This window comes from Cinclus cinclus, chromosome 3 (assembly GCF_963662255.1).
Source record: "Cinclus cinclus chromosome 3, bCinCin1.1, whole genome shotgun sequence".
NCBI lineage: Eukaryota > Metazoa > Chordata > Aves > Passeriformes > Cinclidae > Cinclus > Cinclus cinclus.
Window position 1 is genome coordinate 87023742 of NC_085048.1, and position 16985 is coordinate 87040726.

The 16985-nt window shown below is 40.5% G+C and overlaps 1 protein-coding gene across 2 annotated transcripts; it reads right to left on the reverse strand.

The window, feature by feature from the left end:
- Positions 1-4637: 4637 nt before the first annotated feature.
- ABCG8 (ATP binding cassette subfamily G member 8) lies at positions 4638-16672 on the reverse strand. Of its 2 annotated transcripts, none has more exons than XM_062489249.1 (13): positions 16622-16672; positions 15173-15277; positions 14276-14432; positions 12176-12414; positions 11636-11768; positions 10305-10574; positions 8309-8474; positions 8134-8217; positions 7619-7818; positions 7432-7508; positions 5874-6141; positions 5220-5347; positions 4638-4775 (listed from the first exon to the last, which is right to left on the reverse strand). In XM_062489249.1, the coding sequence occupies exons 1-13, from the start codon at positions 16670-16672 to the stop codon at positions 4638-4640; spliced, it is 2016 nt and encodes a 671-aa protein (XP_062345233.1). The 2 variants fall into 2 exon arrangements, with proteins under 2 accessions (XP_062345233.1, XP_062345232.1); XM_062489248.1 differs by having other exon boundaries at positions 15173-15271; positions 16601-16672.
- Between the last annotated feature and the right edge of the window lie 313 nt (positions 16673-16985).

Genomic DNA, 16985 nt, shown 5'->3' on the forward strand with positions numbered 1-16985 from the left:
GCATTATGGTTTTGATTACTTGTGAACCTTCATAGATTTCCAATTCCTCTGCATTTGCTTGAATATTCAGGCTAATTTGCTTGTGTAAAAAATACAAATTATTTTTGAGGCATTGTTTACTCACCAAGCCAGTGAGGATACTTTATGTTTACTCACTGGCCAGGACTTTAACACTTAGGCCACTAAACCCACTTGTTCAACATGAAGAACTACCGTGGGGCAGAAATGGTGCTGAGTTGCAGTAGGAAACATACCAAAATCTGATCAGATGCTTAAAGAGGAGCAAAACATAAGAATGTGTTGTTGATGGGAAATGTTGATTCTGAAGCTGTGGTGTGAATGTTGAGGGTTTGAAGTTGCAGGGTTTTTAGCACTGGAGAATTATAAGTATCTAATTGTGACCATGAAAGCAAAATAATACCAACAAAATTTGCAATTCAAAATAACCTTTAAGTTTGATTTAATGACAAAATAAATGTCAACAAACAGTCTTATAATTAATTATATAAATTGGCAACAGCACTTCCGTAAATTATGGATTTGAACTGCTTTTTAAATACTCTCTACAAAAAAAAGAGCAATCATAGGTATTAGTTATGTGTGTATATACATATGTATGTAATCCATGCAGATACCTCTACATATTAATGTGAGTACACATATATATGTGCTTTCTAAAGCTCAGCAGTTCTGAAAAGGGTTAAGCAGTTTTAAAATTACCTCAACCCACTGCTTAAACATTGTTGCCTTAATTAATAGCTGCTAACACATGAAGGGCTTGTCTTGGCTCTCAGAGTATGTTGAAAAAAGCAGCATGTCACAGAGCTCTGTGTACACTGTTTCTTGTCTACTGCCATTAAAATTAATCATTGTGGCTATAACCTGAAAGGTTTGTTATTTCTGGTACAAGTGGACACACCAACACCTGCAATTTCTTACCCAGAGAATCTCCATGTATAGTGTATTGTCTGGGTTTTGTTTTTTTTTTAAAAGCAATTCAATGGATTTTTTTTTTTTATTAAAAGGAATGGCTATCAGTTACCTAGCATTTCTGAAGGTATTTTTGGAATGAACAAATATGAAATGAAACTTTTGGCAACTACTTGTTAATTTAGGCTAGCCATAGTGAAAGCTAGTCCTTCCTCACAGAGAAGTTAAAAGTATTTTGGAGGTCTAACACTACCTTTGAGCCAGTATACAGGGCAATGTTTCTGTAATCCCATTTTCCAGTGCTGAAAGAGTTTGTCCTGTTGGCGTAGTGGAGAGACTGCATAAACTTGGAGTGGAAATTGGGGAAGAACTTCCCACCTCTTGCCATATTAAATACCAAACTAATAAAGGGAAATTTTTCATCTTAACATTTTAAAATTTTCTTCTTACTAGATCAGTATCCATGTTACCAACAACTATTCTTGTGGTTCTAAATTTGGTGAATTTTCCTTACAAATGTCACTGTTGCTCGTATTTGATAATCCCATTCCCAGGTTGGACACATCTGCACACTGCAGCCCCATAGACTGATGCAGCTGGGTTGTGCACAGTTCAAGCAGTAGTTGGACAAAACAGCCTGGAACCCCTGTAACCAATTAAATGTGGTGCCAGTTCAAAACCAGTTTTGCACTGACTTGCTTGCCTGCAGGAGCAGGGACTGGGATTTATAGCTGAGGAGATCCCTTCTAAAGCTGGCCAGGGAGGATGTAGAGAGAACAAAGACAGCAGTTGGTGAATCTTTGGGATGGTGGCACTGTCGGACTGGCAGGCAGTGCTTTGCTGAGTGGCACATCTGCCTTACCACATTTCTCAAGTCCCTAACATGGTACTGGCCCTGTGGAAGGGGCCAGTGCAGTGAGTTTTGGGCGGAGTGGGCATTCCAGTGAGTTTTGCGCAGTGTCTTCCTTGTTGTTTAGTCTCAGTGTTGACATTGTTGTGGACTGCAGCAGCTCTGGTTATATTGATACATGGAGTGCAGGCAGGAGGGCACAGTGAGCCGCTGCTGCTGATACAGGGATACAGTCTAAGGAAAAGGAATGGCTACTCTCAAACTTGGGAAGCAAAGCTATGCTGAAATTCAGGTATGACTTCTAGCCTTGGTTGGAGCCCGTGGGAAGACTTCTGTTGCCTCACCAGGCATTTGCTTTTTTGCAGCAGCTCTGCTGTGGAAGCATGCACAGAGGCCAAGGCGTACAGCACGACCTTCACTGGCTGAGAGGGGCATCGCTCCCCCAAACTTGCATTATTTGCAAGTGCCAGCAGTGTGAGTGGGGCAGGTTGTGTGTCATCCACCCACTCTTCCCTGAGCTCTTCTCTGTACACAGCCCCACGGATGCTATTGTTAGGCACGAATGCTAATTGCTGGTATTTCAAGGCTCCTACCTTCTTATTGCTAAAGCCTGTAACAATAGTCACAGCCTATATTCCCCATCTCTCGGCATCAAGGAAACAAGATATGATCATAGGCAGTGTGCTAATGTAATTGTAGTATATAGAATATGAGCTTTTTCTGTGTAAACAGAGGCCTGGCCACATCCTATGATAGCTCTTCCCACACTCCGCACGCGGGCTGTTCCTCGGCTCACCGCTCAAGTCCCCATTATGGATACATCCACCCTTGTCATAACACCACCTCTGAAACACTCACACCGTTTGGTCCTGCTGCATAATGGTAAGAGGGTGGAATAATAAATGGAAAAAGGCTGTTTAAGTAATGTCAGCAGCCTGACTAATTTCACAAAAGGAAGGAAATTCAAAGTTAAGGCTGTGGTATATTCTTATCTAGATGCCTGGAGATTTCTGTGCATGACAATATGCCCCTAAAATTCAGAGCTGTCCCTTATGTCTTTAATTTCTCCCATTGTGTCGCTCCTTTTTTTTTTTATTAAACATCAAAGTGAATTCACAACAGAGAGTCAGCCTAGAATTTAATCCTCTAAATACCTTGAAAATAGAGGTTTAGACTAGAAGTACCAATATATAACCTTAAAACTTCAGTGTAATATAAAAGAGATTCTAATCACAACAGATCATTACAAAGAAGAGTAAACCACTTTAAAAAAAATTAAGTGTCTTAAATATAATAAAAAGGAATAATTAAGAATCAAACAGGAAGCTGCTATTCTGACAATTTAATGATGCTGAATTGGACTGAAAGAATTGGCTTTGCCACTAAAAGGCAGTCAAAATCTGATAATTTCAAAATGGCACTAAGATCAGATCAAGTGGGTTTTTTTGAAATCAAACACAGCAGAAGGAGAAAGAAATGGTAGAACTGACCTTAGAAGAACCTTGGAGTGTTTTAGATTCCTTTGGACTGCTGCCTGGGGCTGAAGATCTTAGTTTCTCAGACCAGCTTAACATCTACAAACCAAGGTCCTCCTGGGAATTTATTACCATATGGAACCTGTGGAAAGTAATGCTAAATAGAATAATAAGACACAGTTCTTCTTTCATTCCTATTTCTTTAAAAAAACAAAGCAAACCAAAAAAACCCAAACAAACAAAAAAACAACAAACCAAAACCAACCAAACCTCACAATTTACATAACAAGTATCTGGGACATTACAGCTGATTACACTAGGAGTTTTCCACTGTGTTCAACATGCAAATGAAAGTCAAGTAGACAATCTGCTTTGGGTTTCTATACGTAAGAACAGAGATATGCATCTAAACTTTTAAAAGCAAGCACACTAATCTTACAAAATGCTCACAGAAACTGTACACCTCATTTGCACATGCACTTATCATGACTGTGAATTATGGCCATCTATTTAGTGATACTCATTTTCTGAGCATAACTAGGTGCACTATGACAAGCATTAAGAGGTTGCATCATTAGATTTTTAATTACTCAGGGGCAGGTTGGTGTTTTCTACCTGAGAACCTTAGGAAGCAAACTTGGCAAATTGCTGTGCTGTGTATTGCAACAGAGAAAGATCTCATTAATAACAATCAGTTGGTATGCATTTATATTGTAAAAATAAATCCAAGAAAGTGAGATAATTTTATTTATTACAAGATCTCCTATATACAGTGAGCAAATATTTGTTTTGGGCATCATCAGCATATTACTGCAACACAAAGGCAAAGCTTTAAAACACAGAAATAATGCTTTAAAACACATAAGCAATTAGAACACAGAGTAGTTAACAACTGTGTTTTCCATCCTTGCATGTTCTCCTGAAGCAGTTGTGAAATCTGTGTTACTTTTCTCTGTGCTGTTCTTAATATATTAAATGTTATATATACCACAGAAAGTGCTTTGATCCTGTTCTCTTGCAGCTCTCTGAGTTAAGTGATCATTTTATGTTCAAACATTATGGACTAAAACATTATTACCGAGTGTGATGGGTCCTTTTATATCGGTGGCCCATAGCTCAGACTATTTCACAAGCGCCTTGTTACTCGTTCAGACGGTACGTGAAGCAAACAAAAAGCCCCAAGCCCACCCCCTACCCTAATCCCAGGCTGCAGCCCCGGTCCGTGGCAGTCTCCCACCCGCGTCCCGACTCCTGGGGTTCTGCTGCCATCCTGTGGCTGCCGGCGTTCCCCGCTCCCGGGCGGCTGCCAGGGCTCCCACACCGGGAGCCTTCTTCCCTTGCCTTCCTTGCGGGGAGACCGTCATCTGCTGCCTCCGCTGCTCTTACCAGTCTTGGGTTGATTTCTGCTTGATAAAGCGCAGAGATAAATAGTATAAAAGCAGGAAGCTGCAAATGATGCCAGTGAGGACAAGGTAGCTCACGTAGAGAGGGTGGGAGTCCAGGTCTAGAGCCTGAGTGACCTGTAGTGACCAATAACACAAAATTAGGAAAAGACAAAATTTTCATGCTGGATCTGTGAAGTGCATTTTATGTGTAAGCTTCCCTGGCTCCTGCTACCTTCCACTGTTTTCCAGCTTGGGTGGTTTGATAGAGGGTTGCAGCTATGCTATTCCCATTTCACAAGAACACAGCTCAGTTTCCAAACAATTCCAGCAAAGTGCATATTTGGGGCTGGTGTGGGTTGCCCTTTATTATTTTCTTTTTTTCTCTTCAACTAAAAGAAAGGCATAGAGGGAGTGACTGCTGTAGGGCCATCTTCAGGAACAAATTTACAACTAAGTCTAATAGAACTTTGTGTGTTGATTTGGTGATAGCCCTACACCATCTATTTAAATGTGACAGGCTTTTAAAGAGCATTCCAATTTCCTATCAAATGTGTGCAACATTTTTTATTACCAACTTACAAGTTTCCCTGGTATTTGATAAGTAATGTTTCGATCAGTCATTTCATATGTGGTATCAGTGAATTGAACTTGCATCATTCCTTGAAAATTCCATCTGAGGAAAGAGATTTTTGAAACCCAAAAAGGAACTGAAAAGGAAAATGACAGAAATTGATACATACACACACAAAACTTGAGGCCTTGCATACTACTGTGCTGCTGCCAAATACAGCAGGTTTGTTTCACTTCTTGACAGCCAGAGGCTGTAAACATGTGACAGTTTATTATTGGACAAAATGGCAGATATACTTTACATAGTTGCATGGAGATGGGAAATCAGGAGTTAGCTAATATCCATATCCATCAAACTCCCCCTGTCAACTAAGTCTTTCTGGAGCTCCATCTTCATCTCTTGAATACAATTCTTTTTACTGAAGAATTTAGCTACCATGTAAGAAGCTAGCCTTTCACTATTGCATTTTTGACAAACTTCTTGTTGCCTCATTTTCAGATGGAGAAACTGATGTAAAATGGATGACCTGACTGCACTGTCACCATCCAAGAAGTTAATTACCAAGATAAGAATAAAGCGGTGTTTTCCTGAACAGGACACACTGTCACTGATGAAAGCCATTGATGTTTCAGTTTGGAGGGAGGGTGGGAGCTTTGTCTTACCTGTCCAGAGGTTGTTCAGGCTTATCACAAAACCACCACTCAGGTAGAATGATGTGAAGAGGACATTGCCAAGGAAGGCTGAGAGCTGTAACGTCGGCAGCAGAGCTGCCACCCAAAGTGCCATGGCACGGGCACTGTAAACAGCCAACCACAATAACAGGAAGTTCAGCAGGAAATGTTCTGGCTCAGGAACAAGATTTGCCAGCCAGTAGATGGGAACCCCATAAATGATAACAAAAACGCAGTGTTCTGGGAGCTCCCCCAAAATCTGTTTGGGAAGATGAAAAAGAAAATTGAAAAGAGAGAAAAAGGTGAATGATTTTACAAAAATACATGAGATGTGTCTTAATGTACTTATGGAACGTTTATAAAAGCTGTAGGAAAGACTCCCTTAGAATGCAGTCATCTCCCTGTTAGGGCTTGCCAGTGAAATGTAAAACCAATCCACAAGAGAAACAAATCCTTGCTAACTTTTTCTCTGGTTGTGACAATGCTTAAAACTAATCGTTACAGATTGTTTTGTTAAGAGTTTAGGGAGCTTCTAAGAACGTAATACACTTGCTGTGAACTGGTGTGCTTGATAACAGTAATACTGTTACTGACTCATGGCAACTGAATATTTTGTCCCAATTTGGTTGAAACTAGTGTGAGATCAAATTTGAGACAAATTTGATTGTTGGTCCCTTCACCACCTTGTCCCAAAGGCAGTCCAGTTAGCAATCTGATTAATTGTAAAGCAAAAGCATAACTGGGATTTTCTCAAATATCTATAGAGGTATACAGAGTATTAGTTCTTCCAAAGAGGGTTGCTACTATCCTCTAATACCAAGGTTGTAACAAATTACATCGATTTCTCTGTGAATAATGTGCAATCTTTGTGACACAATGCAAAGAATATTTTTCTCTGGCAACCACTAATAAGCATGTAAAATCTTGTGCAGAAATGGAAACCTAAATTACAGATGCCATGGCAGGCAGAACTCATCTAACATCACAAAAGAGGGATTATTCAAAACCCTTGTGAAAAAGAGAATGTAGTTTTTAAAAAGTTCTAAATTTAATTCTAGAATCTTTGGCTCTTTGTGCATGTAATACATTTTTTAGCTCAGACCAATACAGGCCCAAACAACTACTGGAAATATCACAGCATTTCTGTTTTACCTCTGCTTTAGCATTTGATACAAGTGTTTTGTTTTACAGATCAAGATAATTAAGCAAACTTTCAGAGATGCTGCAGTGAATTAAATAAACAGGTATGTAAAATTGTCCAAACCTGGAAATCTGAGATTTTTCACATTTTGGCCAAAGATCCCAGTGAGAAGTTCTTCTTTGGCTTTTCTGGTGTGGGACCTCAGCCATGATTTATGGCAAAATTTGAAACTAGTGTGAGGCTTAATCTATTAATACTAAGGAAGTGAGACTGATAGCCTTAGCTGGCAGACACAAAAGAACAAAGTCTGATATGAATGTGATTATTTATACAACAAGGCTTTGGTTTGCTTGTGTTTTTTAATGTTCAAGACAGCTGTTTGTATCTTCTGGCAACAAAACCAATTACCTTAGCAAAGAAGTATGGGCTAACTGAGTACATTCCACCTTCCAAGTCATGATAAAGCATTGCTCTTTCTGAATGACCTGCAGGGTAGGAACAAACACACTGGGTTGTATTAATAAGCTTGGGTTTTTTTCATAGATTTAAGAATATTTTGATTCCTTATAGCATTCGCAAGAAGACTGACACTTACATTTGGCAACAACATCCAAAATTATTGTGAATGGGATTAGGGCACCTATCATGTACAGCAGTGCTGTTGTGTCACGAATAGAGAGTCCATTTTTTTCATGGCCATAGTACAAAAATCCAATTAGTAATGACATAAGAAGGGCTTCAAATCCATGGATTAATAATGTTGAAAGATCTCTGAAGTCATTGGAGACCTGACGACTAGGAAAACAGCAATATTGACCGTAAGATATAATACTAATGCCAATTATATTCAGACACATAGCCCCAAACAGTGTTAAAATCAGTTCTTGGAACTTGCTGGCTTTGGCTAGGACAGAAGTTGGGCTCCCTGTTTCTGTAAAAGATTTTACCTATTCAAACCTATGAAGCTCCTGTAGACACCAAGTATTTCAGCTCAGAAATGCTGAAAGCCTGAAGGAGGACAATTGGTGTGAGTCGTTCTGTGCCTCTTTCTGATGATTTTAAATACTAATGGGCACTATACATAACTGTTCATGCAGAAGATAAGGTTACCTTAATAATATAGTGAATTGCTTTAAGGCTCCTGGTAACTGATCACTTGAATGGTGAGGCATATTGATAACCTCTTCTGAGTTCCTGGCCAAAAGAAAAAGAGAGAAAAAAAAAATAAATTAGCACAAGGTGTAGCTATTATTCCAGATCTTCTATACAACACTCTTTTCTTTACCTCTGCTTGATGACTGTGGTTTCAGCGTTGTCCTCTTCAGTAGCTTTCCATAAGAAATCATCAAAATGCTTGACCTTTTCTACAAACAAGTTGGCAAGAGCATTTGCTCTTTTTCGGCTTTCCATCTCCTTTTCTGCTGTCTGTTTATCAATACTGGTCAAGTCAACTGCAAGACATTAGTTGATGTGAGCCCATGTGCTGTAGAAGAAATAACTTTATGATGTGTTTAGAATCAGGGATTTCATTGGGAGCAAACAGTCCAACCTATGTACATGCATTAACTTACAACAGTTAAAACTATCAGTTATTTTAGGTAATTAGAGATTAACAGATTGTTAATGTGTATGTTTCTTACCTAGTCACTCAATGAATCACTGAGAGATTACATAATTGCTTATTATGGTAGTATTAACTACTATTTCAGATTTTTATACATTTCATAGCACCATGAGAGCAGTGGTGAGAAAAAATAGTTTGAATTTCCTTCCTGGCATGTAGGCATTTACAGTCTTTTATGTGACTTTGACTTAAATCACCTTTATTCTTTATCTGCAAATTTATAGTTACTGTCTAAATTGTATCTTACAGAGGTGCCATAAACTTTATCTGATGCTGAGAAAGTCCAAAAGGAGTATTATCTAAGGACAACATAGTTGTACCAATAATAGTTGACTCAGCTTTTTTTTTAAATCTAAACTTACAATAGTATTTCCCCCTGCTGATATTTGGTGTAGATTGACAATATCTGATATTTTACAGATGCTTTCTGAGAGAACTATCACTGCACATTTCCTACCTCCTTGCACTGGGCTGATCATATCAGTTCAGCCACTCTTAGGATTAGTCCATCAGAAATTCTTTGCTTTCCCTTCTGCCCTGGTCACCTGTTTCTCTGTCAGACACACAGGCATCTGTGTGTTTCCATCAGGTGCTCCCTGGTACTGTGGATGCTCTGCCATCCTGTCCTATTTCCACCTTCCTGCAGCCCATATTTCTTTTCTTTTCCTGTGCAATGATCTTCCACCTGCCTCTCTGCCTTCCCCACCTCCATGTCACAGGGGTTTGTCTCTGTAACCACAGGCTGTAGCTACAGGTTTCCCCAGGACTGCCTGTTGTTCTCCATTCCCATAGAGGGGTGCTGCAAGCTTTCCCCAGGGCTGTCCTTGGCTGAGGACTGCTCTGAATCCTGGTGGTGACAAAGGTCGTTTTGTGGGGCTTGACAGCAAGGTTAACTTCTGTTTATCTCTGCACAGCTGGCACTCCCTGCCACACAGGGAGAGATTACTCCAGAGCATTGTGGTCGTCTGAGGTCTGTACCAGGTTTTGTGGCCAAGTTGAATGCAAAGACCTAAGGGCTGGAATTGAACCAGCCTCTGTTAAGAGATTTCTTTCATTAGATTAACAGCAGCAGATTCCCTTTTCACCTTGCAAAAATCAGAAGATGGATAGATTTGAAACCACATAAACTTTCTTTAGGCAGTAAAAAGATTGCTGATTTGGATTAGAATTTTCTCCCTTCCAGTCTGCTCTGTAGGGCAGCACTCCTTTTTCCTATTACCTGCTCCAGGTTTGTCTCAGACTAGAAGCTAGCTTCTGGTAAACAAACTTCTACATTTTCTTAATTGAGAAATCAGAGAACTGTCTACAGAAAGCAGTTGATCAGTTTATCTGCGTCTTTCCCAGACAAGAAGTTTCAACCAGCTAAGGCATGGGGATAAGTATGCTAAACATGTCAAGAAGTTACTGCATCTGGTATGGTTAGAAGGAGCATTTTTAAAATTAGTTTTGTCTGTACCTCTTGTTTTTGCTGTATTTCATGTACTGACAAATAAGGATTCTATTAAAAACTGAACTTGCTGCAATATTGATTTGAGTTAGTTACAAGGAATTTCTACGATTGACAGTAATAGTCAATAAAAATCAACGTTACCTAGCCACTTAGGAAAGCAAATGATTTCCAGTAACCTTTTTTTTTTTAACAGTTCTTGATACTGACCGTAGAAGTCTGCAGGATTGCTGTACCTTGGGCAGGGATAGCCTAGTTCTGTGAAATACTGGACCATGTCTTTAGCTGTTCCACAGTAGGCAGTGAGTCCAGAAGTCATCAGAAGAACCAAATCAAACAGTTGGAAGATATCTGACCGGGGCTGATGAAGTGAAAGAAGAACCAATCTGTTTCCTCTGGCCAGTCTGGATAACGTAATGACAAGGTTATGTGCAGTAAAACTGTCCAGTCCAGATGTGGGCTCATCAAGTATGAGTATTCCTGCCAAAGACATTAAGTTCAGCTGTGGAAAGCAGCATGTTTGGTTTGGAAAGTATGTTCTAAGTGAAATGGTGCTAGTGCATGAAATTTCACTCACTATTTTTAAATTTAAAGAATTTTTTTTTTTAATTCGGTACATCTGTTCCTGAGCATCATTTCTTACAAATGCAAAATCCTGCTTTCCCCATAACTACAGAAGTATAACTTTAAACAAACAAAAAGTTTTCAAATCCATTTCCTAGGGAAAAAGTTGATGGGGAATCTTGTTCAACGAGAGGCTTGGTCAAGGTTAGTAGTGCTTTTGATATATATAAGATCAGAGAGGGGATTCAATCCAGCAGAATCAGCTGTGGATTTAGCCTCATGTTTTGCTTCAGCTGATGACAGTGGAAGTTTCTAGTTCACCTGCAACATGAAGCCATGTCAGTGAGTTGCACAAGGCCAAAATGACTTACTATACAGTGAAGAAAATTACTTTTCCTATTAATACTGCACATGTAAATGGGGGCTTGTGTCAGAGGAAAGGAAAACAATCTCCATGTCAAAATAAGCCAAAGTAACTTGTGGCATATGGTCAGATAAAACCCAAACCTTATACAGATATCCACAAACCAGAGCGCTGCTGTGAGAGTAACTTCAGGGAACTTTGAGTAATCTTTGTGGTGGTGGTGGTTTTAGAGAGTGGTGGGTGAAGGCTCCTGGAGGCTCTGCCTTGGTCTGTCTCCACTTTTCCACTGGCAAAGGTGACTGAAACAAAACTGTCAGCTGCTGAAACGCTCTGTTTACAGAATTATTCCTGTGATAATTACAGTATTATCTGTGATCAGCACTGATTGCAACTGAAGCAAATGGACCAGCAGCAGTCACTAACTGTGCCGTGGAGAGGCAGCCTCTGGCAGAGGGTGGTGAAAGGCCTGCTAAGCGTCCCGAGTATGAACTCCTCCAGCTACCCTGGGGGCAATTGAGTTTGTCGCTCTTCCCTGGAAGCTTCCATCTTCCTGCAGTGGCCCGCTATGCCCAAGTGGAGTGGTGGGCGCCAGGAAAGTGTGAGATGTGCTCACCCGGGTTCCAGAGCAGCTGCACGCCGATGCTCACCCTGCGCCGCTCTCCCCCGGAGACGCCCCGCAGGTACTCGTTCCCCACCCGGGTGTTGGCGCATTGCCGCAGGCGGAGCTCTGCGATCACATCTTCCACCTGCGGGGATCCAAGGGCGGCAGGCGTCAAGCGAGAGTTCATTTGTACATTCGTGCACAGATAAAACTAAAAATATTATTGATATGGGTAAAATTCATCTGGATATTTCAACGCTAGAGACACTTGAATACAAATCTTGGTTTTAGAGGTAACATTAAAAAAGACTCAGCGATCAAAAATTTAGTTTGTCTTTCAGCCTCTCTAATGCTTTCTCTAGATTGTCACTTTTAATGAGCTTTGGAACAATTGCTGGTTTCTATCTTGAAAGATGAAAAAGGTTTATAAATCATAATCTTCATAAAAAAATGCCAGATTAGCTGTTCTGACTCCAAACACACAGGATCTCTTGGATAATTCCTGTCAGACACATTTTTGACAACTTTATTTTTTCCCAACAGCTTAATTACCCTTTTTTGCCTTTGTGAGTCTGAAAAAAACTTTGGAAGGCGCAGTTTGGCGACGAACAATAGTGTTTCTCTGACAGTCAGGTGGGGGAGCAGTCGGTCATCCTGCCTCACGTGTGCTATGCATTTCTTAACAAGCTGGGGGGTGATTGGTTTGTTGTTGATCATGACTTGACCGGACTTGATTTTGCCTCCATGATCCCGGCAGGTTATCACGTCAAGCAAGGATGTCTTTCCACCAGCTAGAAAAATAAAAATTGAAAATTAATTTCCAAGGGATGATATTGAAAAGTGATCTTGTTATGGACAGAGATGTTAAGGGGAAAAAAAAAAAAATTCTTCACTAACCCCTCCTAAAGTTTTCCCGAAGTCACAGAGACAGGATGATCTTCAGAGAAAATACTGACTATAAGCTCCTGTTCAGGAAATCTCTCCGCTCTGGAATGGAGTATGTGGTTTGAAGCCTTATAATTTCTCAGCAGATTTGGGTAGTTGGGCTTTGAGGACAGCTTCATGAACACATGAAGTGTCTCTTATCTCTTTGGTAAACTCTGTCACTTTTGAAACAAAGGTGAGAGATGGTGCCACCCTGGCTGCAGGGTTGGCACCCAAATGCTCAGCAAGAGCTTTCTTTGTGGAGGGATTTGTGAATTCAGAAACAACAGCTGGATCAGCTGAATGACTAAGGCACTGAATGATTATACAGACAATAAGAACATTAATCACAATTGAAATAAAAATTATTATGACTTAAATTAGACAAAAAGTCATTTAAATAATTAAGAAAAGCTGGCTCACACCCAGAGGTAAGAAAAGTAAAACAATGAAAACAAAACCTGATTTGGAGTTAAACAGCAAATGAATTTTTCCTTTTTGTTGTATGATTCTGTATGTAAACACACAGAACTCTCTTATGATTAGATGTCATTTATTTCTAGTCTCCCTGTTGAAAGATTAACTCCACACTTGCTTCTTAATACATACATCTTAAAAAAGAAACCCATCCATCTGTAAACCACGCATTGCTCTGTTTAAGAGTGACATATTGATTGCCATTGACAATGTGAAACACATCAGCAGTTTAATCCATTTTACTAAGGCATTTGATGAAATAGATGATAAACAGCTTTTGAAAATAGTTTGACTAGTTTGCTGAAAGGGGTTTATGCTCAGTGTATATTGCCTTACAAAGGTGCTATATCTATAACTCAGTATGTTATTTCATCTCACAAAGCTTTTCCTTTTATTATCAGGAGAATCTCTAAGGTAAGCTTCACTTACATTAAGAATATGTGCTAAGGAAAAATCCCCATGGCAATAGGGAAGAAAACCCATTTTTTAGGAATAAAGTTAAAACTGCTTTGGCAAGTATGCCTTGCCTTTGAGAGAGAGCATCTTTACTGAATCACTGAGCTAACCTGATGTAAGACTCTAGCAGGGAGACAGCATAGGGATTTTTGCCTCCCAAGTATGGCACTTTTTACTTCCATTTAAAGGTCCTGTGTCTACTTCTTGTCCCCCCAGTCCTACCAGAAAATGGAAGAAAAAAACAAACCCCAGTGTTATAAAGCAGTAACACCAGACAGAAGAGGAACTGTCTTTTCTTCTCTGTAAGTTTCTGTTAATCAATGCAAATGCAATATTTTATCCTGTTAGAATTGTTTCAGTTCAAATGGAATTCCTGCTTATGGTTATGCAAGTTGACACTGATCTTTTTTATGGGGTCTGGCCTCATTTGTTTGCTGAGTATGGTCTGCAATTGGCCTGTTTTGAATCTGAGCCATGAAACTGATTCGTGTCCAGCAGATCTGGGGCTGCAAGGCCACACTTGTAAAAATACCTCACTATACCTCAGGAAACAGAATGCAAATGTGTGCAGGGCATTACAAAATTGGGTTTGAAAATTAGTTTTAGTTCCCCCCGCCCCCCCCAGTATCTTTCTTTGTTTCCTTGTTCATCATGTCACTTAAAGAATGTATTTTAGTGACACATCCAATAATTTTTTCTAAACTAGATTTTGACATTATAAAGACTCCAAAGTGTTGCTCTTGATTGTGTAGGTTTTATCTAAGAGCTGGTCATATAATGTGTGGCTGCTCTTACCTGTACTTCCTATAACTGCAAGCATCTGACCACTTCTCACTTTTAGGTTCAGATTTTGGATTACTGACACGTTGGAACGGGGATCTGATTTCCAGGTCCAGGGCATTTTCATCTGAGCAAGGTTCTCATACCAGGGAATCTGGGATGCTGTGTTAACCTAAAAAAGAAGGAAACAAGTCCCTTAAATTCAGCAGTAAACTATTTAACAACAAATACCTTCAAAGTTACAATGTTACAAGCAAAGCATATATTAAAATATTATTATTCATCTTCAGAAAGACATAGAAGGAAGTTCTTTTGCAGCCATCTATGCTTTATTGCCTTGTTTCTTGTTCTGTTAATCACTAAAGCTCTCTCTGTCCTTTTTTACTTTGTTGATTTATTACTATTGTAAATTTTAAATGTTTCTTTCAAACGTTAAATATAATTAGAAATTCCACGAAACTGAAAATCGTAAAATCTTGTTCAGATGCCACTGTGAGGAGGAGATGAAATGTTTCACTGGTTCATTGGAATCCTCCTTGTTAGTCATCTTCTCTTTATCCCCTTCCACATATTTGTTCTTGCCAGCAAGGGCTCCTTTCATCCCTAGCTGTGAACAGAAAGTCCCTCTGCTCCAGCCCTCAGAGGAATATTTTGGTCAAGACTGAAAGAAAGCATGGCCTGGAAACAGATCTCTCTTCCTATCTTATCTCTTAACTTTACTGGATGTATTTACAATACAGGAGTTAGTCTGCTGTCAGTGCTGCAGCCAAGAGTGTGATTCTGCTCACAAATTGTGCAACAGTTGTGTGAAATTTATCAACTTAATTTGGCTTTTGAAATGGCCTGGGTACCGAAACAGGCATTGCTGGATATGTTTCTTGCTGAAGGGAGATGCATAAATTACCATTTTACCTGGTAGTTGAGTTCTTTGACCTCCAGAACATTGGATTTTCCACTGTATGTGAAATAAAGACTGTTATCTTCTTCAGCATGAAAAATAGTATCCTGGGTCTTGGTCTGGAAAAGTTATTAGGTGGATTACAACAGTTAATTACAATAACTAAAGTGCTGCTAAAGTCTGAGTTCAGAAAATATGAAGCACAAAGGGAAATGTATTTATGGAATGTAATAGCATTATTGATGAGTTACTGTAGTACAAAAGTCTGAAGGGTGGAAATGAGTTATCAGTTATCTGCTAATCAGTGTAACGCGTGAGGGCCAAACATGCTGTGCTGTGCTTTTCTAGTTGCTTTCAGATTAAAAGGGGAAACTTTCAAAATGGGAGATAAATGTCATGTCACTACCAAGAGATTAGACTCTTTTTTTTTTTTTTATTTGAGAAAGAATGATGTACTATTTCAGCAGTATTAGTCTACGGAATCAAAATGGTGCCTATTGTAATGGATGCATTTTGGCAGCTAAAAATGAAGGTTCACTGCATGTCCATTATTGAATTCCACATGGACTCGTAAACTTGGAGGCTTTATGAACAAATAGGTGTGCAGCCACTAGTGCAATCTTTTTCTTCTCTTTTGTTTTTTAAATTCACCATTTATCAGCTGGAACTTAATGTTCTGAGATATCAGTTAAAATAACAAGAGTCTACATGGCCCTTTTGTATACAGCTGCAATTATGAAGCCCTAACCAAGGCAGTTTTCTGGCTTTGGGTTTAGTTCTGTGCATGCCTGCAGTTTTCCTTCCAGCCAGCCATATCTCTCCCACAGCTCTGTGCTTTCCTACTTGTCAGACTCACACCCTAGCCAAGGCAAACGGACCTGTTCCCTGTGTACCAGACCCTATGTGTGCCTGTGGTATCTTTGGCAGAGGGTGACCGTGATCTTTGCGTACACCTCCTGCCCTCACAGCAAACAAGGCTGAATAATTTTTTCAGTCTAAGATACACAGCAGGAAACATCACCACACCAAGCAGCCTGAAAAGCCACAGGAAAGCGCTCCAAACTACCCCTGCTGCCAAAGCACTCTGACCTTATGCTGAACCTAACTTTTTAAAACTGCTGCTCCCCAGCAAATGTGGGGATCCAGTCTGAAGGCATTTCCTGGGAAAGCCAATCCCAGGGTATCCTCAGGGGCTTTCTCCTCCACCCACACATTTGGAGGCCCTCTCTCAGCTCCACCACGGTGGCACCTGAGCAGGGCTTGCATGGCACCAGCCTCGTGCCCAGTGCGCTCCGGTGGGGATGCGGATCAGCTCAGGGCTCGCTGCCTGGGCCAGCCCTGGGCAGGATGGCTGCCTGCCTCTCCCGGCTCCTGGGCAGCGCTGTGGCTGCGGGATAGCTGCGCTCTTTCCCACTCACTCCACGCGGCTCTCACTCATAGACAGCCAAACTCTCGCACGTCACCTGGCTCCGGCTGGCATCGTCCAGAGAGACATTTTCAGTAGTTTCTTTCATGGTGGTGGTGGTGGAAGGTCTCGCTCCCCGCAGTGGTTTGACTATGGTGTCTGTGAAAGCTGTGGAAATCCTTCTCTTCTTGGTTTGGAACGTGGTCCTTTCCAGGCACCCTCACCGCCGCACCATAGCTGCTGGCGCGCTGCGTCTCTGCAGCTGGCATGACTCCGTGGACAGGGAAATACTCCCCTCCTCTGGGACGCTAACAGCTCGGGCTAAAGGTACATCAGATAGCGGGTTCAGCTAATCACTGATCAGTTCTTCTCTGGAAAAAGAAAGAACAGGGAACGCGTCTGTTTTCTTTGAGGTGGCAAGT

What these genes read in the sequence shown, in the direction of transcription:
- ABCG8 (XM_062489248.1), bottom strand. Translation starts at nt 16,672, where the DNA reads ATGAAAGAAACTACTGAAAATGTCTCTCTGGACGATGCCAGCCGGAGC. An exon ending in CAATCCTGCAGACTTCTACG is followed by an intron (nt 8,475 to 10,304) that starts GTCAGTATCAAG and finishes AATGTCTTGCAG; the next exon opens with TTGACTTGACCAGTATTGAT. An exon ending in CAATTCACTATATTATTAAG is followed by an intron (nt 7,819 to 8,133) that starts GTAACCTTATCT and finishes CTGTTTTCCTAG; the next exon opens with TCGTCAGGTCTCCAATGACT.